Raw genomic sequence first — 27384 nt, 5'->3', positions numbered from 1 at the left:
GGAAACACATTTCCTACATGGAAGGAAACGTGACGTTTCCTTGTAGGAAACATGTTTTTTTCACACAAGTTTTATAACATTTCCCCCCCCCCCCCCCCCCCCCCCCCCAAAAAAATCTCACGTCAACATTAGGCGTCTCTTTCGATAAATAGTTCTCTAGGTTGGATGGTTCAGACTTTAGTTTTATCAATGACCAGTGTGTACTTTGTAAATTGTTATGACTTACATGTAGGCTTCAAATCGATGTTTTCATGTATTGTATGCATTCAATGTTATTTTTACATATTTTATATAGTATATATTTGAAATTTTGTACATGCAAATCCTTGCAGGTAGGAAACTTTGGGCTGATTTTACGAAACCCGTTTGAAATGTGTTTGAAACTTTTAGAAAACCTGTTCTAACTACTATGGGCACCACCGATCACTGGGAGAAGAGGAAGGTATTCCTTTCTAAGGCTTGGGAAGCAGATTGTCACTGGGCAGCCCGTCATGCCAGCAAGTGGATCGGATGCAGGGGCAAAGCCGTGTTGCCACCGTGCAAAGAAAGCCCAGGCTGTACGCAGTGCAACGGGGCTCAGCTGCATGACTCAGTCTAACGTTGCTGGCGAGTCGAACTCAACGTGATAGTAGCCACGTCTCAACGAATGAATGTCTGTAATCCCCACCGATGAGGCTGGCTTGCAAAAGATCCCTGAGTTGTCTGTGTGCTGGGTGGCTACCGACAATCTTGCATACCAGAGTGGATGTCTCGAGTGATGCAACAGTCGTAGGAAGAAGCTGAAGATCCGCTTCCGAAAAGGATAAGCAAGTGACGGCGGCCTTGGTCGGGGATGACGGAGCGGTTGCCATGGAGTTCTCATGAGGCTGAAGACCAGAATGAAGACGAGACTTGCAGAAGAAGAAAAACCCCTGAGCTGAGAAAACTGCCTGCAGGCGAACGAGGGGACGAGGGAACGGAGGAGAGGCTACAAGGGCAAGAAGTAGAGACTGGGGAGGGGGGGGGGGGTTGTGCTGAGGAGAAAATGACAGGGAGGGGGGCATAGGCGGGGGAGCGTAGGTGGAGAGGGGGGGGGGGGGGGGGGGAGCTTGAGGTCAAGCTACGAGCCTGAGTGAAGGGTTTCTTCTTTCTGACTTGGTTTTGCTGCCTTTCCCTCCTACTTGGAGCTTCCTGGGTTCTGGTCTGTGTCTTGTTTTTTCCTTAATTGTATCCATTCCTTGTTTTTCCCTCAATTGTATCCATTTCAGCAGATTCTTGTTGCCCTTACCTGACTCCAGACTGCTTCCTGCTGTCCTATCTCCTCCCTGCTGCCCCCTTTGAAAGGCCTACTAGCCTGGCAGCCAGGTCTCTGTCAGAACCCTTTGGCTCTCACCATTTGCGATTGGTCAGGCCTCAGGGTTACTACTTCCTTGTATTATCTCTCCCTGTCTTCTGTAGCACTCACACAGAATCCAAGAAGCTCCCACTCAAGGGAAGGAAGAGGTGATTGTTTTATACAAGTGCCATTGCTAACAGTGACCTAGCAAACTGGTGCCACAGATTCTCTCAAGGGACTTGGATCTTATATATATATATTTTCCTCAAGAAAGATACTTCATTAGTCATAAAAGATAAATTTCAGCTAATAGCGAATTACAAAACAACTCCAAAGTGGAGTCTGATATGTACATGCATAATGAGGGGATCTGCCTTTCCGGCTGGCTACCCTCAGAGTGAGGCTACATCGGGGGAGTGGGAGGCAAAAGCCACACACAGGGCCTATAGTGCCAAATCAGGCCATCACCCCCCTTGAATGAGGAAGGGCCCCGGACTCCAAGTGTGTAGGAAGATGACGCAATGACATTGCATCTGTTCAAAATCGCCAGTGAGAGGCTACGAGCGTCCCTTTAGGGTGTGGATAACATCTAATCAAATGGAGCAAATCGTCTCTCCTGAGGACGGAGGGGAGGGGGTGGTGTGGGGGAAATAACTTATTGCTACAATATATTTATTGCAAATTTCTATTCTAAAGAGGTAAAATGGAGTGCAACTATGGAGAAGAGTCAGTAAAAGTGCAAGGCACACATTCTTGATCTTTCCATGGGACCCTCGCCCCCTTTGTGTGTGGCATGTTGGATTTAAGAAATATGATTTACAAATGCACACCGTTTAAATAATGCAGCTGATATAGCAAATTCAAAATTTGCTGTTATAAACAAAACTAACAATATATGCTACTTATTCTAGAGTATAATTTCCAAACAATTCAAGGTACAGTAAGGCATCACATGGCTTGCTTGCAATGAGCAACATCAAGCGTTTTTTTTTGGGTGTTTTAGTTGAGGTTTTGGTGAAGGAATCAAAGCCTTCGATTGAAAGAACAGTGTGGATGCTATAAAACTAATGAAAGGTCTCTTTGTAACAGTTCCGTGTTAGCTGTAATCAATGGTCCTTGGTTACATGATCATGCTGTTTTCTCCTGGTCATGTTTTATGTGATTTTCAATGGTGCTTTTTGTCCTGCAGCTTTCTGTTGAAAGACTGAGCTCCATGAAGAAGTATGTTTTTGGACTTGGGACATCACAGGTATGTTTTAGTGATAATTCTGCATGTGATGCTGTAAAGTAAGTTGCAATGCATGGTCTACACACTATTTGGGTCAGGATAAGGATCTACCTGCTTTAGCGTTCCAGGCGTAAGGGATATTATTGCAGCACCATCTGATTTAAATCATGTGTTATTTGGGGATCTTTTTTTAAGTTTTTACACATTGTGATTGCAAACCTTTTCATATAATCACTTATTGCTGCATGTTGCAGGTGTTTGCCACAGCACTTGTTGTGGGTTTAGTTTCCCATTATGTGTTTGGTTTCTCAGGACCGGCGGCCCTTGTTGTAGGCAACGGGCTTGCTCTTTCTTCAACTGCTGTTGTCCTTCAGGTAGTGCATCTCAATTGACCTTTTTAATCCTTTCTAGTTCTGCCTATTTCTATATTCGACTTTATTTGCTCTATGATGATAAGCGGGCAAAGAGAAAACCAATCAGACAATTTTTTTATGCAAGGCTACTCCAACATGCATTGAAGTGCAGCATGTATATCTAGGAGTTGAGGAGTATGCTGTTGAATCCATGTAAGCACTTGTTAGTTGTGGTACATGAATCACAGAAATGTGGTTGGGGATGCTATTTCATGACTAAGGCTAAAGGGGCAACGCCTGAGCACACTCGTGGCATTCCAGTTGAGTACTGAAATTACGCGGCTGATCCTGTTTACTGGGTTTTTCTCATGACCTGTTCTCAGCAAGTGGTGCATGACTGAGTTTGGGTGAGGTCGTGGCCCAATGCCCCATTATTGTCCTGATAATTTTGTTTTGCCCACTGCACAACTATGGAGATGTGCACAGTAGCCATGAATACCACTGACAGGGAGTTTGTTAACCTGGGCCAACAGGCAGAGTGATACATAAGCGAGTGCTGGCCAAATCTCAACAATTACAAACATCTTATCCCTCCACAATCTTTCAGGTTACATATTGAATTCTATGGAAGGTGCACATCTTTTTAGACCCTTCATCATATTACCAATTCCACCATTTCACAACTTCTCTCATAGCATTCCTTGGAGAAGCCAGTGCACATTGTCGGGCAGCTTTGTAAGTGTTGATCCCAGACCGGAGTCTTCCAGATATAGCACTTAAAGACTGGCTTTATGGAGGATGTGCCACTTGCAGTGGGATCTAAGTGGGAGAAGATTTCTGCAGGTACTCCTACAGGCAATCTCGGATGCAGTTATTGAGCCAGTGTGCGTTGCCAAAGCTTCGTAAGTGTTGTTACATTGATCCCAGATTGGAGTCAAACCAGATATGGCACTAGTTGACTATGGCTTTATGGAGGATGTGCCATCAGCTACCTGCAGTAGGATATAGGAGAGTGGGAGCGGATTTCAGCAGGTAATCCTATAGCTAGCACCTACACTGTTAGGAATGCAATGACATTTGAGATTCAGTCCAGACAGTGGAGACTCTCTAAACAGCAGCACATGGATAGTTTTTGTATCACATAGGACTTACAGAGATGCTTCTGGAGGAGAGTAGAAATCTGTCAGAAATTCAAAGATCGCTTTATTTTTCTGGCTTGCGGATTCCAGTAATTAGTGGAGGGTAATTTTTGGGACCAGGCATTGCTCGGCACATACAGAGACCGTCCAGCATTGTTTATGGGACTGTACACAGACGATGATCATTTGCTATGTGATGGGAAGCCTGATTGGTATATTTGTATTATCCATTGTGTTGTCCATTATCTATATGACTTAGGGTTGAATTGCCTGGCTCACCCAGTCAGGTCCTCAGCCCTTCTATGAGAGAAGATTCATCCAGAGCCATGAGAATACATCATCACACGTTTGAGTTTTTCCACTTGGATGAGGTATCAGTTTCTCAGTTCAAAGCATGTCATATACTAGACACATTCTAGGAGACTATTGCTAGCATTACTGTGTGGAACATATGGAGAGCCAGATGCACAGAGGCCGTTAAAGATACTCAGACACATCCTTCACAGACGCTTTGTTCCATTTGGGGTGACATTGTTCATACTTTAATGGCCACTTGGACCAAAGTACAGGGCTCCTCAAGATTTGCTACAGCTTAAAGAAAGAGCTTTCTCACATAATGGAAGAAACACCTTTTCTTACGTGAGAGTTTTTGTATTATTTTGGTGTCTTCAGCGACCTTTATGGCTTTTCCATGCTTGGCATGGTGTATTTGTACTTGAGTCTTCTGTCTGTGTACATCTTTTTTCGTACTTAATATAGGAGTCCTTTTTCCAGAAAAAATGTATTGAGAAGCCTTTGGTACATATTGCTCATATTAAATTAAGTGTTTGTATAGGACTAGGAGGTCCTAGGTTCAAAACCCCACAAGGTGCGTCATCGGCGGATAAAAAAGCGCCTACGGGGGGTGAAAACCGATAGCTATGGGAGGGCCTTGGGCCTAAGGCTAGTTGGAAAAAAAAGAATTGATTCAACCTCGATACGGTCATGAAATTCATTGTTTTATGTATGCTATTAGCTTGGAAGATATTGGTTGCCCCGGATGTGGACTTACACGGGAACCCAAAAGCTTTGTAAAATATAAATGTTCTTTTGGTAGTAAAATACAAGCAAGGAGGGCCAGCCTGTTTTTGGCCCTCAAAATCTGGCTGGAGTTCGAGTTCAACCTGGATATTGATTATGAATTTGAAGACTTGAAGATTGATTCAACCTTAGCCAATGAGGTGATAGCTCAAGTGGTAACAGTGTTTGTAGGACTAGGAGGTCTTAGGTTCAAAACCCCACAAGGTGCGTCATCGGCGGATAAAAAAGCGCCTACGGGGGGTGAAAACCGATAACTATGGGAGGGCCTTGGGCCTAAGGCTAGTTGGAAAAAAAAAGAATTGATTCAACCTCGATACGGTCATGAAATTCATTGTTTTATGTATGCTATTAGCTTGGAAGATATTGGTTACCCCGGCTGTGGACTTACACGGGAACCCAAAAGCTTTGTAAAATATAAATGTTCTTTTGGTAGTAAAATACAAGCAAGGAGGGCCAGCCTGTTTTTGGCCCTCAATGTCGTGTACATGCATGAATACACAATACACAGCATTTGTGTATAGTGTTGTAGATGTTCATCTTTAGCTTGTGCATTATGTGGATTAGTTATGTGAAATTATGTGACGGTTGGCTATGTGAATAATTGAGTGGCTAGTTAAGGTTGTCGGAAAATGTGCACTTGTGACAAAATATATCAAAGCTCCAACTTTCCACAGTCTTTTGTGGAAACGATCCTGATGCCGGCTTATTCTGATAATTAACATTGTTGGAAAATGCACGCTTTTGAAAATAGTATCAGAGCTCCAAGTTTTCACACGTGTGGAAACGATCTTGAACTTGCGAGACCTTGATGCCGGCTTAATGCATATACGATGGCCAATGTACGCATTATGAGAAGGATCAGATCAGCCTGCATGCAGGGCTGGTTCAAGAAGACCGATCAACCATTGTCAAACAATTCTAAACTCAGCAGGTCATCCGTGCAGGCAAGTCCAGTAGCCCAGTGTGTACAGCTGCTATCAATCAGCCAGGAATTAACTAAACGCATCTTTATCAAGGTCTAGGCACTCCACATTTTGGTAACATCACTTTGTGCTCTTCATAATCGAGTAATACTACTAAATACACCGCTTGCCGGTGGGGGCCCTTAAGTGGTCTGGATTGGGACACTATTTGGTGTACTGTTGTTTACTTGTTTCACAAAGTCGCTAGGAGACTTACCAAACTACCAAGCTCAAGAGCTTAGCTGGTTCATTAAGTGTTCCTCCTATCCTGTTCACACCAAGGTGGCTCCTCGCATCGTAGGTGCTGCATTCGTGAAGACAAGGTTTGTGTGGTTGCCAATAGCTCTGATCCACCCACTTGCAACGCCTAGACCTGCAAGAAGAGAATAGAGAAAGGAAAGAAGGAGAAGAGATCTTTGTTTTTGTTTCTTTTGCATCCTTGTCAGGTGCATGAGTATTGTAGATTCTTATTTTTGGAGCAATGGTCAAACGATGTTAAATAGATGTGGGGTTAGAAGCGATAAAACTTAAAAAATTAGTAACGCAAGTGGCAAGGGGGATTTGGGAGAACAAGGACGTAACTATAAGAATAAGAGGGGTGTCTCACTCCTCATGCAGTGTTGTACTTGAGTTTGTTGCATTGGCTTCATGGGTATGCACATGGCGCTCTTGGATGGTAATAGTTGATGATGCTCCATCGTTGGTGTTGCTTTAGGCCCGCTTGTTGACATTGATGTAGTGTTCTCTCTTTTTTGGTTTTTTCGTTTTTATCTTGGCTAGATTGGAACCAAGGTTGAAGGTAAAGGTGATGAAAAGAAATCCTGAATTTGGAGGAGGCATATGAGATAGCTGTCAAAGTAGGAACAAGTGTCACGAATGCAATTCGGAAGTGTGCAACTTTGGAACATTCCAAAGATGGAAGAAATTGCCTTGGAACCACAAAGTGATGCAACCCCAGAGGCAGCTGACTATGTCCCAAAGGTAGAGGACATGGTGTATAAATTTGCTGATTCAAACGCATTTGAGGTTGTAGGTCATTGTGAAGAAATGGTTGTATGTAAACCAAGAGATTGGGAAGGGTTGATGGAAAGGAGTGGTGATGCATGTACTACCCTTTGGTCAAGTTGCATTGGGCCAAAGGAGTGGTGATGCGTGTGAAGAGGGAGATGGCAGCATAGGAGTGGAGTCCATGCTTAGGTGGGAGCCTTATCCAGGTCAAGGGCAGGTGTTGCCATGTGAGACACTGTAGGAAGATGGAGGTTCCTATGGCGGTTGAGGAGGCTTCCTCAAGCTAAGAGGACAATAAATCAAGGTTCAAGGTGGCATAACTGTGTTTTTCTTTGGATGTAGAACTTTTGAATCATGGCGAGTTAGAGAAATTCGGGAATTTGCTTGTTGCCTATTAAGAAAAGTAGAGCTCATAGTGGAGAAAGAAAAATCAGTAGATGACTTAGGGAATCTATTCAGGAAGGAGAAGATTCACATGAGAAAGAAGAGAGAGAAGCATTAGTTTCGGGGTAATGGATGTATGCTCTATGGCAAAGTCGGATCTAGTTGGTCCAGGGTTATTTGATAAGGAATATTGCAACATAGGTGGTGAGACCATGCTTGATGGAGAGTCTCGTGTAGGACTAGGGCAGGAGTCCCTTGTGAGTTGGTGCTGGAAGAGACGGTCTCGGAGAAGGAAAACCATGTAGTTGTAGAAGGGGATTCCTCAAGGGTGGTGGACAGTAGATCATGTTTGGAATGGGGATACGTAATTGTTCTAAGGGTCTATTGCCGAAGCCTGGGGGATCCCAATGAGAGTAGATAGAGGTTTTGAACCATACAAAAGAGTAAGAGCTTGTGATATGGAGGATGGGGATGAGGAAGACTTGTCACAAGTTCGAATGAAGACGAGGTGATAGTGACACCTCAAAAACTTGTACTTGCTCAGCTTGCCAGGTGAAATAGAAATGGAAATAGAAAGGTGTTCATGAAGCTATGTTTCACACGCTAAGAGGTGAATGGTTTGAACATGGAGTGGTTTCAGGATATCTCTGATGACATGCATGAGGAAGTTTGGTGCCAGGGAGCTTCTCATGAAATGATGGCTACATGGTGGAGACTACCAGGTGGGCACGGATATCATTACAGGTGCAGACTCCTCTTGATGTTAGCAGGAGGGAATAGCAGGAATGCTGGTGGCAAGAGAGGTGTTTGATACGCCAAGATAATACGAAGTACAAGAGCTAGATTGGGAAGCACACATCAATGTCCACTTCTCAGTTTTTTTTTTTTGTTTTGGGGGAGGGGGGGGGGGAGAGGGAGAATGTAAAGGTAATTTTTAGTAGCCCCTTTTTACACCACCTTGAAAGTCCAAGACGGTTCTCTGGTGTAATAGTTCTAGGGTCATGGTTCCCTGGTGTAATAGTTCTAGGGTCATGCCATAGTTACTTGGGTTAGCATACATTAGGGGGTCCTCAAGTGCATGACAATATACCTTTGAGAAATTTGTAAATATTTTAGGTAAGTCTTAAAAATTAGAAGTCTAAGGTTAAAAGAGAGTTTAGAATCTCGCCTTTAAATAGAAGGCAAAGGTCGTGGACGTGTGGGCTTCATTCTCAAAGGTGGCTCACCCATCAAGACAGTGGATGCCCCTCGTGCTTGCCACACTTGTCTAAGCCTAAGTATTTGGTGGTCCCCAAAGCGTAAAGATTTTTCATTCCAAGAAGGTGACTATGTACTTTTGAGAATTGAGAAGAGACGATTGAAGAGTGTAGAAAAATTCCCTGCAGTTAAACTTGCACCTAGATACTATGGACCATTTAAAATTATTGAAAAGATTAACGATGTGGCCTATTGACTAGAGTTGCCATCTAATTGGAATATCCACAACTCTTTCCATATTCATCTCTTGAAACCTCATTCATCCACATCCATGGAATCGTTCACATGTACGACCACTCATATCTATCCATACATTCATATCTATCACTTCACATCCACATATATTCATGTCACATCGCATCACATTCTTTCAATTCACATCTATATGCGTTCTTTCACATACATCCATATCCATTCTTTCACATACTCATTCACATCCATTCTTCACATGAACATTAACCTCCATTCTTCTCATACACATCCTTATCCATTCTTTCACATACTCATTCACATCCATTCCTCACATACACATTCACATTCATTATCATCTCAATTTGCTGATTTACACAATACACAGCTCTGGGTCCCATCTGCCCACTTAAGGGCCCCCACCACTTGCCAGTGTAATTCCTTATATTGCTGGAAGAGAATGATTACAAGAATGGGATTGAATTCTATCCAAATAGAGAACTGACCTGAATTAGGGTTTTCCCATAAGAAACACCCTCCTTCCTGAATGTAGTGGCTCTGGTGACTGAAGAGTACAATCCCTTCCTGTAGGCGACCACAAGATGGCTGAAGCTCTGCATTTTCTGAGCCAACACAGCTGGCTGAAAACAATGTTGCACAAACACCTCCTTCCTGCCTTGCATTTTTGTCTCTGCTTGCGTGAGGGCTACATCAACACTCAAATATGGGAATGATGATTATGAGGTGAGGAGCACGTAGGGAAGCCTTGTATAGGTCCCAAATGGCTGGTTGGCCAGTCCCTACACCTCTCTGACTAGGGAAAATGGACAAGTTTGGGGAAAAAAGTTATTTTCCCCTTTTTATGGGCTGCCTCTGACCAGCCCTTAGCCCTTTTTGTTTGGTATTTTGGGCACCCAAATGGGTGTCCATGGGCTGCTTTTGGTCGATGCCCATGGCCCCTCTTGTGCGCATTTGATCCTCCTTCACATTGCTAGGTACGGTGTACCTTGGACAAAAGGCTTTCACATGTGGACATTTACCTTCTGAATGACCTTGACCATTGTTCCAGGCACCTGGCTAGAGGTGTAATAAATGCCTGACATATGAACATCATTACAGCTTGCAAGTGGGTTAGGCTTGATATGCGTGGCACTTGCACAATAGACACCTGGCAATATGTCCCTACACAAGGGCTCACAAAACGCATGGTGCCCATTCCAAAAGGTTCCCCTATTGTTTTGACTAGCCAGAATGCCCATGTGGCACCCTAGTACAGTAGGTGTGCACATGCAATTCTGTCACATGCTGGACATGCCTGTGGAGATGCCTAATCCCCAGTTTTAGGGTGTGATTAGGAACCTTTTGGGGTAGTAAACAGCCAGGGTTAATTCTCTGTCTTTTACCCAAGGCAGCCAGAAGGAGCTGGAGGACAGTTACAGGCAGTTCGGCATTTAATGTGTATTTATGCATGTCCTCTGCTGCTCGCCGTGTGCCTGACTGTAGGTATGGGTAGTCTTTTTTCAGAAAAGAGACTTCTATTAAGTATGAAAAATATAGGAAATGGAGATTTCAAACTTATCAAGGGGAAAATCTCAACCAATCAGGTGCCTTGTGCTGCCACCAACAAGGTCCCATATGAGTGGCAGTGAAAAAGATGCTATGATCCCACTCTCTCATAAACTGGCCGTGCTTTCTCTCCACAGCCTTGAAGATCCCTGGATTCTGGCCCAAGTAGCCATGAGGGTGTGGATGATATTACTTCAAATCTTGCAAATGTATTGTGTATCATAAACCTAAGTGCCCTCAATGGTCTCAGTGCATCTAGCCTTCCAAATGTGCCAGGCTGCAGTGCTAGCAATGATCTCCCATGCACTGTCCAACCTCTGTGCAGGTTGGACATATCTTGATTCCGACAGGTCCTAAAGTCAACAATGCCGATCAACTCCCTGACTGATCATAATGACCAGATCCCTGTCGTTCCCCTCATACCTGCTCATACCTGAGCTGTGGGCCTGACTATATCAATCAAATGATAGCACGAAAAAAAATGTAAGCGGATATCCCTGCTCGTCCTTCGAGAGTGATGTGCTATTGTAGTCCAAATCCTTTGTGCTTCCCTACACCCCCATAAGCAATGCATTGTAGACTGTCTTAGAAGCTCCTGCACATCTCGGGCATGATGGGCTAACACCAACGATTGACCTCCACTGGTTGGTGGTGAACCCCAAGTAGAGAAAGCCAAATAAAGGAGGATATATGTGCTCTTGTAAGGATGCCACCACCTCTGCCAAAAAGTCATTTGAATGTCAGGTGTGATACCATAAGCCTCCCAATATGAGGTCTAAGAGTAGGGACTCTGTGATTATGTCCCATGACAAGATGCTTGGCGTTCTGCACAGTATAACTAAAGAAAGGCATGCTTCTCGTCAGGTTGGTAGCATCCCTCCACTCCCACTCACCTTGGTCTCAATGCAAATACCTTCTTATAGGGCATCTGCAATATAAAAGTTCTTCCCTGTTCTACCAACAACTTTTACTGGACCCAGTGACCCACCAACGGGCCCTTGGTGACATCCTCCATGTCACACCTCTCCAAATACCATCCAACCTGTACAGAGAAAAAGACCAGTGCGTCAGCCTCGTCCGGTGTGGGGAGGCCATAACTTGTAGAGATACACCTGTCACTGAGAAGACTCCCGACCATTAAGTAGCTAATTTTTACATGTGTTATTGTGTAATACACAGAAATGCAGTAAACATGGGGATGAAGATTTGACTTTTGTAATTGTCATCAGGAGTACCTTTGTCCTACGTGGCTTCTATGCTACTTGGATTGCATAAGATCTTTTTTCTATTCTAATGTTCTGGTGATGGGGGGGAAAGAACACAACACTCAGTGTATTAGTGGCCACATTTAGGATTCAGTCACTCGACAATATTAGATTTGGATCAAGCACACGTGTGTGTACTGCAAATGGAAAGGTAAGGATTCTCAAGTGTTACCTACGCTACTAAAAGGTGATCTTATAGTAGTTTCAACTTTCTGGAGGAGGTCTCGTATGTGCCATGTCCCCAAGTAATTCAGCCTAGTGGCTTACCCCTCATAAAGTGGAGGTTGTGGGTTCAAATCTTCAGGGACGCCACTCTCTCTTCCTAAGGGGGGTTCGCATGGCCTGCTGGGTGTATCATGCAGGTGGGCATGATGGTTGCCACGACCATTGTTTGTTGCCTCCCTACCTCATCCATGAAGATTTAATTGGTTTTGCTTACGCTTTGGATCTGGAACTTGGCTGTGCATCTCTGAAGATTCGTCTCTCAGATCATTGAAGATTGGCTCTCTAACTGCTGTACAGTGTGCTCACTTGAATCAGTTACTGAAGCATGTCCTGTGACGGCTTGCCCAATGCCTTTACTGGAAAGGGAAATATCCCCGTGTGGTGCCCGAGTGTATGTGTGCATGTGTTTGTGCCTTTCACATTTAAGCAAAAAAACTCTGTTGTGCCATGATCATGAAAAATTTTAAGCTTATGTTTTGCACCATTATTTTTTGGTAGCTTTTTGCATGATGTCGCTGCCATAAGAAATCAGCATTTTTAATCCGTATTGATCTTTGCCCTGTGTTTGATTTTGTAGGTTCTTCAAGAACGAGGAGAGAGTACCTCCCGACATGGACGTGCGACATTCTCAGTTTTGCTGTTTCAGGTGATGTGCTCATAGCATTTAAGGGTCTTTACCGACAGATCCCTCTGCCCATTGGACAGGCAGGAGTTGGATTTGGGAGATCCCCCACGGGCGATTGAGATGTCCCATTTTCACACGTGGGGGTTATGTCTGTAAAGACCCTAAAGCTGCTTATCTTGACAAGGTTGCTTTCAAAATTTGTTGTGTGATCAAATGGGTTCCTATGTAAAGCTTATCAAGATTAACACTTGGTGATTTGAAAAAAAATCCAGGACCTTGCTGTTGTCGTGTTGCTCATTTTGCTTCCTCTTATTTCACCGAATTCTTCAAAAGGAGGGGTGCGTAAAGCCATGCATTGTGTTTTCTCATGCTTTTTGCACATTGTCTTTAGTATGCATTATTAAGGCACATTGAAACATAAACTCTTTCAGAAAATGCTTAAACCTGTTCATAAAAAACATGGATTAGCTTGAGGTCTTAATGTTCGTCAAGGCTGTTGGCTAAGATGGTGGATCAAACATGATGATGAAAGTCATGGTGCAGGCAACATTAAGCTAAGCAAAATGAGATTAACCTAATCACATAAGATTAGAGTAATGAGGAGCATAATGACAACAAGATGGATGAGAAAGTGAGAGTGTTGTACACTTCCATTAGATGTGAGCCTCTTATATAGGCTGGAGTACAAGTGATTAGGGCATGATTAACCCTTAAGCAAAACCCTAAGAACCTCTTGAAGCGAGCACCCATTGCCTAGTTTTAAGGGAAAGTAAGATCCTCCTCCACTTGTAGTAGGTGCCTAGAATATGCTCATTTGGATCCTCCTTGGACCATAGTCTACCAAATGTATGATGCTATAAGACCTATGAACCATATGCCCATATCCCCAATGTCACATGTATGAGTAGACTTCCGGTTATCTGGATGACCGGCATAATCCGAATCCGTGTAACCATGCACTAATGCATCCTGTTTGCCAAAGCAAATGCACATATCCTGTGTGCCCTTCAGGTATCTCATGACACCTTTCACTGCTTCCCAATGCTTCTTGCCAGGGTTGGCCATGTATCTAGAAACCACTCCCACTGCAAATGCAATGTCCGGCCTAGTAGCAACCATGGCATACATGAGACTGCCACAAGCTGAAGCATACGGAATCTTGGCCATATCAGCCCTGTCTCTATCTGACTGTGGGCTGTCCATAGCACTGAGTTTCACATATGGAGGCAAAGGAGTACTAGTCTTCTTCCCCCCCGTCCATATTGAACCTCTGCAAGACTTTGCCAATGTATTCCTTCTGAGACAAATACAACACAACACATGCTGATTTCTGTCCCGAAGTATCCGCATACCCAAGATGTGATTTGCATCACCCAAATCCTTCATATCAAAGGTTTGATGCAGCCTCTGCTTCAAGGTATCCATCTCCTTACGAGATTTCCCGGCAATCAACATATCATCAACATACAAGATGAGGATCAATAGACTGCCATCCAAAACTTTCTTGGTGTACAAGCAGTGATCTATGTCACTTCTCCTGAATTTCTGTGATTTCATGAATGTATCAAATTTATGATACCATTCCCTTGGTGCCTGTTTGAGCCCATAAAGACTCTTTTTCAGCTTGCATACAAGCTTCTCCTTTCCACTCACTGCATAACCCTCTGGCTGCTGCATATATATCTCCTCATGGAGATCACCGTGAAGAAAAGCAGTCTTCACATCCATCTGAATCAAGTCCAGATCATCATGCGCAACCAAAGCCAACACAGCTCTAACTGTGGTCATTTTGACCACTGGAGAGAAGATCTCATCAAAGTCCACACCATATTCCTGCTTGAAGCCCTTAGCCACTAACCTGGCTTTGTATCTTGGCTTTGCATCTGGTGCAACTTTGAGCCTGTAAACCCACTTGCATGGCAAAACCTTCTTGCCTGCAGGCAAATGCACCAACTTCCAAGTTCCATTTTTATGCAGAGAATCCATCTCTGACTTCATGGCACGCTCCCATAGAGCTTTGTCTGCCCTCTGTAAAGCCTCCTTATAACATGAGGGCTCCCCACAGTCAGTAAGCATCAAGTAGTCAACCCCTGGAACAAACCTGTCAGGGGCTCTGGAGGGTCTCGTGGACCTCCGTACCCAATGACCATCATTTGCAGGTTGCTGTCCAGCCTGCATATCACCCATTGGTGGCTCCTGTTCCATGCCATAAGGCTGAAAAATCATGCCCGGTATCTCCTCTAACTGTGGTATATCCATAGGGATATCTTTTGCCATCTCTGGCTGTCCATTTGGACCATTTTCAGCACCATTTAAGGGCTGGTTTTCCTGCTGTAATGGCTGATTTACAGCCCTTTGTTGTTGTCCATGATGTCCATCATCATCAAAGATGACTCTGCCAGGCTCCTGTTGCCTTGCAGGCTCCTTATACATGCATGTTTCATCAAAAATGACATCATTGCTGCGTATAATCTTTCTATTCACGGGATCCCAAAGTCTATACCCCATTTCACCTCTGTCACCATATCCTAGGAATATGCATTTGTGAGACTTAGGATCAAGTTTGGTGCGCATTTCCCTGCGTATGTGCACGTACGCAACGCAACCAAACACTCTCAAGTGCTTGTATGACGGAGGCTTCCCTGTCCATACTTCTTCTGGCACTTTCCCACCAAGCCTCGTGTTAGGTGACCTATTTATAAGGTGAACGGCTGTCATAACAGCTTCAGCCCAAAATAAATCAGGTAATGCAGCATGTGACAACATAGAACGGACCTTCTCCTGTATGGTCCTGTTCATCCTCTCTGCTGTCCCGTTTTGTGGAGGATCATAAGGAGTAGAGAGCTCCCTCTTGATGCCTTTAGCATCACAAAAGTCCTGAAACTGTTTGGACATATACTCTCCACCATTGTCGGAACGCAAAGCCTTCAGTGTTTTGCCAGTTTGATTCTCAACAAGAGCAACAAACTTCTCAAACACTGAGAATGTATCGCTCTTCAAACGAAGAGGATAGACCCACACCTTGCGTGTGGCAACATCAATGAAAGACACAAAATATTTTGCCCCTCCCAAAGAAAGCTGAGGCATCTCACATACATCTGTATGCACAAGCTCTAACTGAGCATCTTTCTGTCCAAGAGCTTTCTTGTGGGGGCACTGTAGTTGCCTACCATATATACAATGCTCACAAAACTGAAAACTTGAAAACTTTAGAGAAGGCAAGTAACCCAAACGAGACAATTGCTCCATTCCTTTGACACTCATGTGTCCCAACCGGCTATGCCACATAGAGATTTCTGGCAGCTCGGTTGCATTTACATTAGCATGGTGACAAACACCTGCATGCATGAAGTAAAGAGTGTCCACCTTAGAGCCTCTGGCAACAACGAGTGAGCCCTTACTAATCTTCCACTTTCCACGACCAAATGTGGTAACATAATCAGCATCATCAAGCTGTCCAGTAGAAAGCAGATTCTTCTTGATCTCAGGCACATGCCTGACATCATGGAGCATAAGCTGTGAGCCATCTGAAAACACAAGCCTCACATCACCTCTGCCAAGAATTTTGCATGCATGGTTATCACCCAAATAAACCACTCCTTCATTGCCAGCAGTATACCTGACAAACAAGTCTCTGCAACCTGTGACATGAAAGGAGGCACCTGAATCAATGATCCATGAGTGCATACCATGACCACCTGTAAGAAGTGAATGGGCATCAAGTGAAGACGTAAATAGGACCTCATCCTCACTGCCACCTGCATGTGACACATTGATTTCTTCAATCTTGACTCCACTTTTGCCCTTTGGCTTTACATCTTTAGCTTCATCTTTCTCTTTGTCTTTGCCTTTTCCCTTTTCCTTTTGATCATTTTTCCATTTGTAGCATTGCTTTTTAATGTGTCCCTTCTTGCCACAATAATGGCATTCCAAGTCCTTTTTGGAGCGGGACTTGCTCCTTCCCCTTTCTTGGCTTTTACCCCTTTGTTGGGATCTCCCACGTGCATTCATTGCATTGGACTTTCCAACAGAGTTGTTTTTCCTGTTCATCTCTTCTTGAAGAAGAGCACCCTCAACATCTGCATATGACAGCATAGCATGCGAATTGCTAGTGGCTGTCCTGAATGTGTCCCAACTCTCTGGCAAAGTGCATAACAGAAAAGTGGCTTTGAACTCATCGTCCATTGCCAACTTTTGATTAATGACCTGGCTGACAATACCATTAAACTCATTTAGATGGGCTGTCATAGACGCCCCTTCCTTCATCTGAAGACCTATGAGTTTCTTCAACCAATACACTTTGCTTGAGGCACTTTGTTGGGCATACAAGTCCTGCAATCTCTGCCACATTCCCCAAGCTGTCTTCTCTTCACGAATGCTGAAAAGTAAACAGTCTGACACAGACAACATGATAGTAGATCTTGCCAGCTCATCCATATCTTCCCACTCTTCAGCAGTAAGAGAAGCGGGCATTACACCCCTTTCTTTGATAGGCTTGTGCTGCTTTTTTTGGAGCAACACATTGTAGCACTGGGTTTGCCAAATATCATAATTATGCGAGCCTTCAAGCTTCGTGAAGCAATGAAGAGCTCTCACCTGTGGTTGCCATAGCAAAATGCAACCTGTCAATGCCTGACTCCCTGCAAAATGTGCAAACACTGCACCAAAAGCACACAAAGTGCTCACAGTTTTTCTCCCAAGCTTTATCTCCCACTGCGGAAGCACAAATGCAACTTTTCTCCCACTGTTTGTGATGAAATCACCAAAATCTGGTTGCTGCAGATTTTGGACAGCACCTTAAATGTGCTCTGTTGCCCTTCCAAAGTACTGTACAGCAGTACTAAGTGCTCACCTGTGATGTACCAAACCTGTACCGACAAGTACAACAGCTGAAATTGAATCTTTTCCCCACTCAAATCAATGTACAGCCATGCCAAAACATGCACAAAGCTGTGCCAAATCTGTACCAGCAGGTACAGTAGCAATAAATGCTCTTCTGGCTGTCTAAATGAGTGAAAATCAGACTTTTACAGTCCCGTACACTGCATACAACAGTCCCGAACAGAAATTGGGCAAAAGCCCCTTGACTGCAAGCTGATTTTTGAGGATTCAAGGCATAAATGTCTTGCCTGCTGCTTTGCCAAGCTCAACAAGCATACGAACTTGAAAAGCCCCTTGATTTAAGATCAATTTCTGATCATACATGGTACATTGACGCACATGAAGGCATCCAGAGTGTTCACGATGCTTCCCCCTGGCCACATATACATCCAATACATGAAAGCCCCTTGATTTACAGGCACATTGAGTGCTTGTAAGGCATCAACACATTATCCACAGCATCAAATGCGATTGCCTGCATGCAAATCAACCAAATCGGCACAAAAGCCCCTTGATTTGCACTACAATTTGCTGCAATTTTGCCCAAATGTGCGATTTTTCACATCATACAGCATGTATGAGTGCTTAATTGCACAATTACATCAAAAGCCCTAAATTTTGACATCCAATTTCCTGCAAATTGATCCTGATTTGACCAATTTCCTGCAAATTGATCCTGATTGTGACCAATGTCACCCAATTTTGCCAATTTTGCTCAAAAATTGAGCAATTTGGCACCTGTATCTGCTCAATTGCAATTGCTCAATTGCAAATCCCAAAAAAAAATTGAGGAAAATACCTTGTAATTTCTGATTTTTCTTCAATTTGCAAGCTGAATTTTGATTGCAGATGCTGTTGCAGGAGAGGGGGGCAATTCTTGCTGATGTTGCTGCAGAAAGAGTGCTGCACGATGATGATGCTGCTGCTCGTCAGGCTTCTACAGTCGTATTGAAAACGTAGGAGGTGCTTATGCGCCTGCAGCTGTACGGATGGCAGCTTTGTAGTCGGGTTTGAGCAGGTCGACTAGGCGACTTTCATGAATCGCTAGTCGGGCAGCCTACGATATGAATCGCTCTAACGCCCAGCGCTCATACAGCCTTACTGCCCGCATACGTGTCTTACGCCTTGTGCGTTGCTTTCCTTATGGCTTCGCCGTGCTTCTAGGTGGCCTCGCGTATTGGTTCGCAACGAGCTCGCCTTCGCCTGCGTGTGATTCAACGCCCGCCAGACTTCGCCTAGCGCCAGTCTACGCCCAGCGTTTGTTCGCCAACGCTCACTTCGCCGTCTCCGCCAGCAGCGCTAGAACTCCACGCTTCGACTGCTTTTACGTGGACCAAAATCTGTAGCGCCTGCTGATGACGGGCACCCGCCTGCTTCTTCACTTGGTTAGTTGCGCGTGACTCCTTATCTGCCTGGCTGCTGTGACCTTGATGCAGGCTGCTCACGCTGAAGGGCCTTTTGGTCGCTTCTGGCTTTTCACACACAGGCTAATGAGAGAGTCGAGCTGCTGCCTGCCTGCGTCAGAGATTCGAAGGGCACCGGCTCTGATACCAGTTGTGTGGGAGTGAGAATTAGGGTTAGGTTAATTCATGTGTGGGAGACATACACAGAGAGAACAAGGGAGAGAGAGAGAGAGAGAGTTGTGGGGATAAGCCAACTCATGAGGCATGAATGTGTGACTCCCCTATCACACATGTATATTGCACTAGTACACATAGTGCACTTAGTACATTAAAAGTACTAAGTGTACTATGTACTATAACTTATGGGCTTGTACACACTATAAGGGTGGGCATAACGCCTTTACCCCAACAATCACTTTTGGGGAGACTTTGTTTTGGCCCAGTCCAGACTCTTGGGACTTGGAGGCGCTTTTTTCGTCTTCCTGAGAAGACCGAGCAGGAGAACCTCCCGGGTTTGGGTGGTGCCTCCATCATTCGCCACGACATCATCTCAGCCATCTCCCCTGACTTCCCCATGATGCCTGGATGGCTTCTTTCTCCAGTTCAGGGTTTCCACTCCTGATATTCAACTTGGTGGGCGGCCTCCCATTGATCACATGAAGGTTGGTCCCATTGATTCTCGGCTTGGTGGGAGGCCTCCCATTGATGACCATGGAGGTTGGTCCCACGACAGCCTCTCATGTGCTCCCGGAAGTTCTCCACCAACGGCACTACTCCCACTCCCCTCTAGAGTCTAAAGGGTCTGGATTGTGGGTCGACAGGGGCAGAAGTGGCGCATCGACCCTCCCCCTCTTGAGCTCTCGAGGTCATGGGTGTCGCTATTTGTGGTGCCTATGGCTTTGGGAGAACAGACCCCTGGTACATATTCAGGTCGAGTGGAGCTGACACGACCTGAACCCCATTATCTTCTTCGAGTACTTGGCCCGATTGGGACAGCGGATCCCTCTGCAGCAGCAGATTGACAGCACCCCCGCGGCCTCCCTTTACTGGTAGTCTCAGGGGATCCCCATCACCTTCCTTCAGGATTTCTGGCAGCACCTCTGGCGCAGCTTTCGCCCCTCCCACTTGTGGTTGTTGGCGCACTGGAGCCTTGCGGGGGACACATGGCTTGTGATCTCGAGATGGACAACAGTGTCGCATGTGCGAGGACCCTGATAAGGTCCAGCGACGTTGTCTTTGGGATTATGTGAAGGTCGAGTAGGTTTGGCCACACATTCTTCGCCTTTTTACCTCGGATCCTGCCACTACCCGCACTGTTACCTCGGGGCTGCTGGGAGGCGGAGGCGGGCCCAGCACTATTCTACGACGAGGACGGGGGAGCCTTAGCCCTTGTGCTCTCGCACTGCCACATTTCAGTGGTGTCAGTGGTCACAGCCCCTGTGCGACATTGGATCCTAGAGACTGGCACATGTGAACGCTGGGGCACCCCTGTGATGTTGCCTCCCTCCGAGAGAGGCCAGCCATGGAGGGAGCCATCCCTTTATTTTTCCAGTTTTTTCACTGTCATGGATGTAGTTGTATTAACTCCTTTTGGGGGACTAATTGAAGGATCTATTCTTTCAAACAAAGAGAGGGTCTTGAGTCATTACCAATCTTTCTCCCACATCGTTCCACCAATTGACAAAACTTGAATGAAGGCCACTATTCTTCAGGTGATTGTTAGCACTCGTGAATCTTAGGCTTTGATCTCTCAGGTTGAGTTTGTGTTTGGCTGTGAACATTCTTGATAAAGATGCGTGTGCGATGGAAGAAGCTGCATCAAGTTTTGGTGTTCTCGTAGCCTCTATCTTGGACTATCAGTTTGACTTATTTGAAAAAATGAGAGCAGAAGCAATGAGATAATTAATAGCTTCCTAGTGGCAATTTAAGCTTCTCTTCACTGTATGCCCTACTACTTCCTGGTTTTTTGGGGATCTATTTTTGGTAAAAAAATTTGAGTCATTGCCAATCTTTCCCACATTGTTCCACCAATTGACAAAACGTGAATGAAGGCCACTATTCTTCAGGTGATTGTTAGCACTCTTGAATCGCAGGCTTTGATCTCTCTGGTTGCGTTTGCGTTTGGCTGTGAACTTTTTGAATGTGCTATGGAAGAAAATGCATCAAGTTTTGGCGTTCTTGTATGGTCTCTATCTTGGCATTGGCTACCAGTTTGACTTATTAAAAATTATGAAGATCAGAAACAATGAGATAATTAATAGATTCCTAGTTCCAAGTCACTCTCCCTAAGGGTCTAAGGGTCTTCACACACATGCGCCTGCCCATGAGGGGGATGGGCGGGTGTGAAACGTGTGTGGAGAGAGAGAGAGTTTTCTGTTTGCAGTTGGACCTTGAGACGGAGGTCTCTGAGAAAACTGTTATCTTAACAATTATTAGGAGCTGGCACAATATAAATCAGAAGTTTTTGTGTGCTGTAAGCTACAATGCAACAGCCAGATAGTGTGAGAACAAGAAATGCCATGATAGGTTAAATATATATACATGTATATTTTTCGGAGTAATAAACTTTTATGATTACTTGTGAAAATGCAGGTTGGCTTCCAAGCCATAGCTGAAGCTCTTGGAGTTGCTGCTGTTAAGGGTGTTGTAGCTATAGCGGCTATAATTGCTGGCGGACGCTTGGTAAGTTCTGTTGAACTTTCACCATGCTTAGAATGCAGCACCAGCAACAATGCAGTTTTACCACACGTGCATAGGTTTACCTCCTTTGGAATTTACTGTTTGCATGCAGCTTCTTCGTCCTATATACAAGAGGATGGCTGAGAATCACAATGCGGAGATTTTTGCTGCCAATACTCTGTTTGTGGTACTTGGGACTAGTGTGTTGACTGCTAGGGTAAGATCCACCTACCTATACACAAAATGAACCCTTTGTGAGAGATTGTAGTGATGAACAATGTATGATTTACAGTGAGCAAGAATTCTTGAATTTGGACGCATGCATGTAAATATCTAAAGGCCTAGATTCAAAGGTTTTTTGTTTGGATATTGGTGAATGTAAGTTGGTGAGAGAAGAGATTTCGAAGGTCATTGATGATGTCTTGGGCACATGGGCAAGTGTAAGTGGCATGCTAGCTGTCACTTGAGCTATAAATTGATGTATTCTGTAGCTCTCATTAATAGAGAGCCTAGTGATGCCATTATTTTAATGCTTTTGAGGTAGTACTAGCAAGCTCATCTCATAATCCACCTGGGCATCGCACATGACCCACAACTCTCTCATACAAAGCAATAATCCCCCATATCATCTCTGTGGTACCCCAAGTGTCTGCAATCTCTGCATAAGTCTGTCGCGAGGCACAATGTCAAATGCCTTGCGGAAATCCACAAAGCAGCAATATAATCTACGTCTTTGTGCCTTCACCTCCTCTATGAGGCTCCTGAGTGTGTGAAGATATGATCAAGAGTGGAGTGGTTTCGGCAGAAACCAGCCTGCCCAGTAGCTCTGAATCTAGAGATCTGTGCCAATTTACTGAGCTCATGCTCAATGACTGACCCATAAAGTTTGGCCAATGTGTGGCCTACCATCACAGTCTTGTAGTTACCCGGGTCCATAGGGTCGCCAGTCTTATGGAGAGAAATGACATGATATTTTAAAGTCTCTAAGAGGCCATGATGGCCTATGAGACCAAAACTGAGAGTACATCTGAAGTTGGTGTCCCATCAAAGAGAACAACCAAATGAAACTGAAAAGTACAATAAACTGACTATCTTACACTTATAAGAATTGTAAGTAAGACTCCTAGATGATAGAGAGTAGAAAATACTGGAAAATGTATATCAAGTAGATCCATGTATGCTGATCGGTTGAAGTGTTGCCCTCTCCTCAGATCAAATATTTCCGCCATGGGGCTGTCTAGAATGGAGAGGTCGTAGAAGCAAGGTAGGCGCCTCCCATGCCGAGCAATAATGGCTTTGATCTGGCGATGGTGAGGATGCCGTGGTCGGGATCCTGGTGGGCGTGGTTGACGAGCACGACATAAGACGACTGCTCTATCAATGGTGACTCCTTAGGAGCATGGCTGGTGTCTTGATGGCCCGATGGATGAGGTATTAGGAGGTGTGTGGGCTGGGTTGCTGGTGCTGGTGCTAAAGAAATCTGTCAGGATCCTCTGTCTAGGTACATCATGGCTCGGTTTCCTATCTGCCAAGAGGGTCTCTCTGTGTCTCCTGAGCTCAAGTAGGAACAATCCCAGGCAGCTCTGATCCTCAAACACTGTGACCCTGCGTAACAGCCCAAAACCCTCTCAGAAGAGGCAATGATATATCCCTGGGATCTCATAATAGACTGTACATTGGCAAATGTAGTGCTCCTCTGTCTCCGCCTCGTGGTAGCATAGTTGACAAATGCGGTCATTTGAGATCTGATGCACATATCGCCCTATCTCATTCCGTAGTTGATGAGGTCCGGATCTGTCCCATGGCACAACGTATCGCATGTGATAGGTGTACATCCATGTACGCCGGGCGGGTGATAAACCATCTGGTGAGAGGTCCAGAAAATGGCTCTTGTAACGAGCCATTTTCGTGCCTAAGGGATCAAGGGGACTAGTCCATGTCCTCTCTTTGTCCACTTTGACGATATCCATCCTAATCACTCGGTTCTGCTCTGAGCGGGTGAGATCCAAAAGTGGACAATCCAAGCTGTATTGAAACGGTGGGAGTGCCTCTATCCGCAAACCATGTAGGTCAAACCATGATCTCATCTGCGCATACTAGCAATGAATATCTCCATTCTCTGCCAATTGTATGGATGAGGTCAATGCCAATTGGGAGTACCTCTGCTGAGGGAGCTCCCATAGCCGCTGTAAAAAGGTAACTGCCTGGAATAGGGCCTCTGTCACTATTGGTGCAGCACCCAACTCAGCCCGAACAATCTCATGTAGTACCGATGATTTGCTCCGAATCATGCGGGCAATCATCATAATCAGTGGTCTCTCCATATGCCTCCATCCCTCATCCGTCCCTCTCCGAGATCTGTGATGTATGCTGGGCCTCCAAATTGGAGCTCCGTACAGGAGGGTCGGTGTGACAAGTGTATCAAATAGCCACAATTTAGTAGGCGGTTCCTGAAACTGTATGTGTGCACATTACCTCTCAAGTGCCCCAAAGCCCTCGAGCTGATCTAGCTAGTGTTGCCTCCTTCAGGGAGAAATGTGGTCCTGTAAAAGTAACTCCCAAATAGACATATGACCTGACGTACTCAACCGGCTTCCCTCGGAAAGTGAACTGATGCTCTGATCTTGTCACCCATGCTTGTGTGGTGTTAAACACCATAACGTTGTTTTTCCCAAGGTTCACTGTCAGATCTCTATCTGCACAGAATGCCTGTAATGCATCCAAATGTCTTTGTAATCCCTCCGGAGAGTCTGAGATTAGAACAATATCATCTCCATATAACAAGATGGGTATCAACACCCCCGCCAGGCATGCCCCTGGGCCTCCCAATCTGTCTACATAATTGGAGACCACATCCATGTACAGTCCAAAGAGGGTGGGTGATAGCGGGCATCCCTGCTTCACCCCTATCGCGCTGGTCACCATATCGGATAGTCCACTTGGAGCTCGGACTCTGCCTGTCACATACTCATACAAAGCATATATCCCCCATTGCATATCTTGAGGTACCTCAATATCATGCAATCTGTGCATAAGCCTAGCACGTGGTACGGTATCAAAGGCTTTGCGTAAGTCCACAAAGCAACAGTATATCCTTCTCTTCTGTGCCCTGCCCTCTTCAATAAGTGCCCGAAGTGTCACTATGTGATCCAAGGTAGTAAATCCTCTCTTGAAGCCGGCTTGTCCCTGTGCTCGGTGACCATGCCTCTTTGCCCAGCGGCTCAGCTCCGACTCCAATATAGAGCCATATGGTTTGGCCAAGTAATGACCAATCATGATCGTCCTATAGTTGCCTGGTACCATGGGGTCCCCACTCTTAAAGAGTGGTTCAATGGTATGCTCTGTCCAGCTTGCCGGGAAACCCTCACAAATGACATTAAACACATGTACAATCTGCGGAGCCAAAGTATCGCATCCAACTAACCCATCACGATCCTGTGCCTTTCCATTCTGTAACCTGTGTATCGCATCTAGCACCATCCGCATAGTAAAAAAGGTGCTGCTAGCCGGTCTAGCTCCCAGTGGAGGGGGGGTGGGGGGTTGTCGTGGTGCATCATATAGCTCTCTAGCATACGCATGCCATGCCTCAGGTGTAGTAATCGGAGTACTAGGTTGTCTCTCTTGAAACATCTTCCATGCCCTCTTGCTATCCTTCCCAAGGAAGAGTTGGTAGATCTCCTCCTCTAACTTAGCCAGGTAGGCTCGTTTCTTCCTCCGCACAAGGCGTCGAAAGATCATCCTGGCCTGTCTATGTGTGTGAATCCCAATGGCAATCTCACGTTGTAACTGTGCCTGTGTCTCACGACACTGATCATCATACCAACTGTTCTGTGGGGCAGTGCTGCGGGGAGGGGTGGAAGGGATCATAGTGCAGGGAAACGCATATAAGGCGGATGCATGTAGTACACCTGCCAATCCTCTCGTAATCTCGTCCAGAAGGCTATGCAGGTCTAAAGAAAACAAGCCATCAGATACTGCATCTTGGTAAACCCCAGCTGTCTCACGTGTAAACTGATATCTCGGGTACCTAGGTAGATGAGTGGCTGGCCCATCTCTTGGGGATCTATCTACTAGTGTGAAACTCAGGAATGCATGATCGGCTGCACTGCCAATGAGCCGATTGGAAATCGTGAAATCCCGCACATGAGGTATCAATGAAAGAGATCCCATCAAGTAGTCCACTGTGCTCGCTCCCCCTTTAGAGTTCCAGCACAGCCATCTTGATAGGCCATTGTATATGACCAACCCATGAGCACTCCTGAGTGTGATAAAATGCTTGCCATAATCTGTAATCTCCCCCTCATCATGTGCTGATCTCTACAACCCTACATCCTCTGTCGTGATTTCCCGGTACATAGCCTCATGAGTATCATACAGCTTTGTCTGCTCTGTGCCTGTACGTGCATTAAAGTCTCCCAATAGTAATATGTTGGGATTCCCATGCTGGCAAACCTCATGATATCATCATATAGTGGCGTATAGGGCGACTCTCCTGATGGTGCAAACCTGGAGTTGGCTAGGGGAAAGTAGCATACCGCCGCATATAGGTCGCAGAGCCCCTCTCTGCATACTTGGATCCACATGTACCTCGCATCTGCATCTCTATGTACCACATGTATTCTGTCACGAAGCTCCTCCCTGAAGAGTACTGCCACTCCTCCAGATCCTCTCGTACCTCCCACTGTGCGTGGTTGAGGGCGGAACATTGATTCCCACCTATAACCTTGCACCTCAAGAAGCCTCTTGTTTGTGCACTAATGGGTCTCCACATACATAGCAATATCACTGTGTTTGAAAATATCCTCAAAGTATCCTGCATCTGTTCTAAGGGCTCCATTGCAATTCCACACTGTGAATTGCAAGGTCTCATAGGTTGCGCACCGTCAGGCGGGCCTCCTCTCCGTAATGATGACTCGGCCATCTCTGTATACCGCCCATTTTCCCTCTTTCCTTGCCTCAAGCATATGCAGCATGTGTTCCTTCCGGTGTGCTACTTGTGCCGGTGTAAGGTCCTCATCCAAATAAATCTTTTCCCCCTTAAGGGCCATCCTTATGGAGAGGAAGGCCGCCTTCTCCAAGTCACCAAACCTGATGATCAATATCTTCGCCTTGTTTTCATCTCTGCCTACTTGCCATGCTCCAACAATGGGTACATCAGTGGCTCCAATTTTTGTTGCAAGAGCTTTTGCATCCTCTTGGGGATTCCCCTTATCTTCCCAACCAACTACGCATACATGTGAGGCACGTGCCCGTCTCTTCGCTTCCTCTTCCAATGCAGCATTTATCACCTCTACTTTATTGACTGGTGTATCCTTTTGCTTCTTTACTACAATCCATGGGCTTACTTCCTCAATTTGTTTCTTTGTGGCGCTGGCAATTTCAGCCCATGAATGCATTTCCTTCTCACTTGCAGCCACTTTTGCCTTACATGATTCCAAAGTGTTTTGCATTTCTGTGATGTCTTTTTCGTGGTCAGCCATACATGTCTTCAAGGTGCCTTCGTACGATGCAACCGTTGTGCTGATCTCCCGGAGCATGTCATCCTTCCATTTTTGCATCTCTTTTTTCATTGCCGTGTACATCAAAGCTTGGGCTAATTCTACTCAACCCGTACTTGGGCTTGCATTTCTCCCTTCAATTGGGCATACATCTCTTCCTTCAGCGTTTCGTATATCACTTTCTTTTGGGCATGCATCTTATCAGTCCATTCCTTTTCAAGCTCCTGTCGCATGGTGCTCATCTCTGTCCTTATATGCAGATGTATCTCCTCATAAAGGGCCTCATCTCGTCGGGCCATCTTCGCAAGCCTTGTGAGCCCTGCAGGG

General features: G+C 45.3%; 1 protein-coding gene across 3 annotated transcripts in view; it reads left to right on the top strand.

Annotated features, from left to right (window-relative positions):
* Positions 1–27384, top strand: part of LOC147625897 (K(+) efflux antiporter 2, chloroplastic-like) — a 103813-nt gene that overhangs the window by 26704 nt on the left and 49725 nt on the right. For 2 of the 3 annotated variants that reach the window (XR_015268737.1, XM_086817444.1), the window contains exons 5-10: positions 2505–2564; positions 2798–2917; positions 12549–12617; positions 12869–12934; positions 21473–21562; positions 21672–21776. Coding sequence is in view for 2 of the 3 variants with exons in the window: in XM_086817444.1 (XP_086673570.1) it covers positions 2505–2564; positions 2798–2917; positions 12549–12617; positions 12869–12934; positions 21473–21562; positions 21672–21776 (510 nt within the window). In the remaining variant the exon portion in view is untranslated. The remainder of the gene's footprint in view (positions 1–2504; positions 2565–2797; positions 2918–12548; positions 12618–12868; positions 12935–21472; positions 21563–21671; positions 21777–27384) is intronic. The other variant, XM_086817445.1, reaches the window with a different exon arrangement.

The sequence above is a fragment of the Cibotium barometz genome, chromosome 23 (assembly GCF_041138505.1).
Source record: "Cibotium barometz isolate CiBa-2024 chromosome 23, ASM4113850v1, whole genome shotgun sequence".
Classification (NCBI taxonomy): Eukaryota; Viridiplantae; Streptophyta; class Polypodiopsida; order Cyatheales; family Cibotiaceae; genus Cibotium; species Cibotium barometz.
Note: the sequence above shows the minus strand (reverse complement) of the source record. Positions and strands in the feature narration are given on the sequence as shown.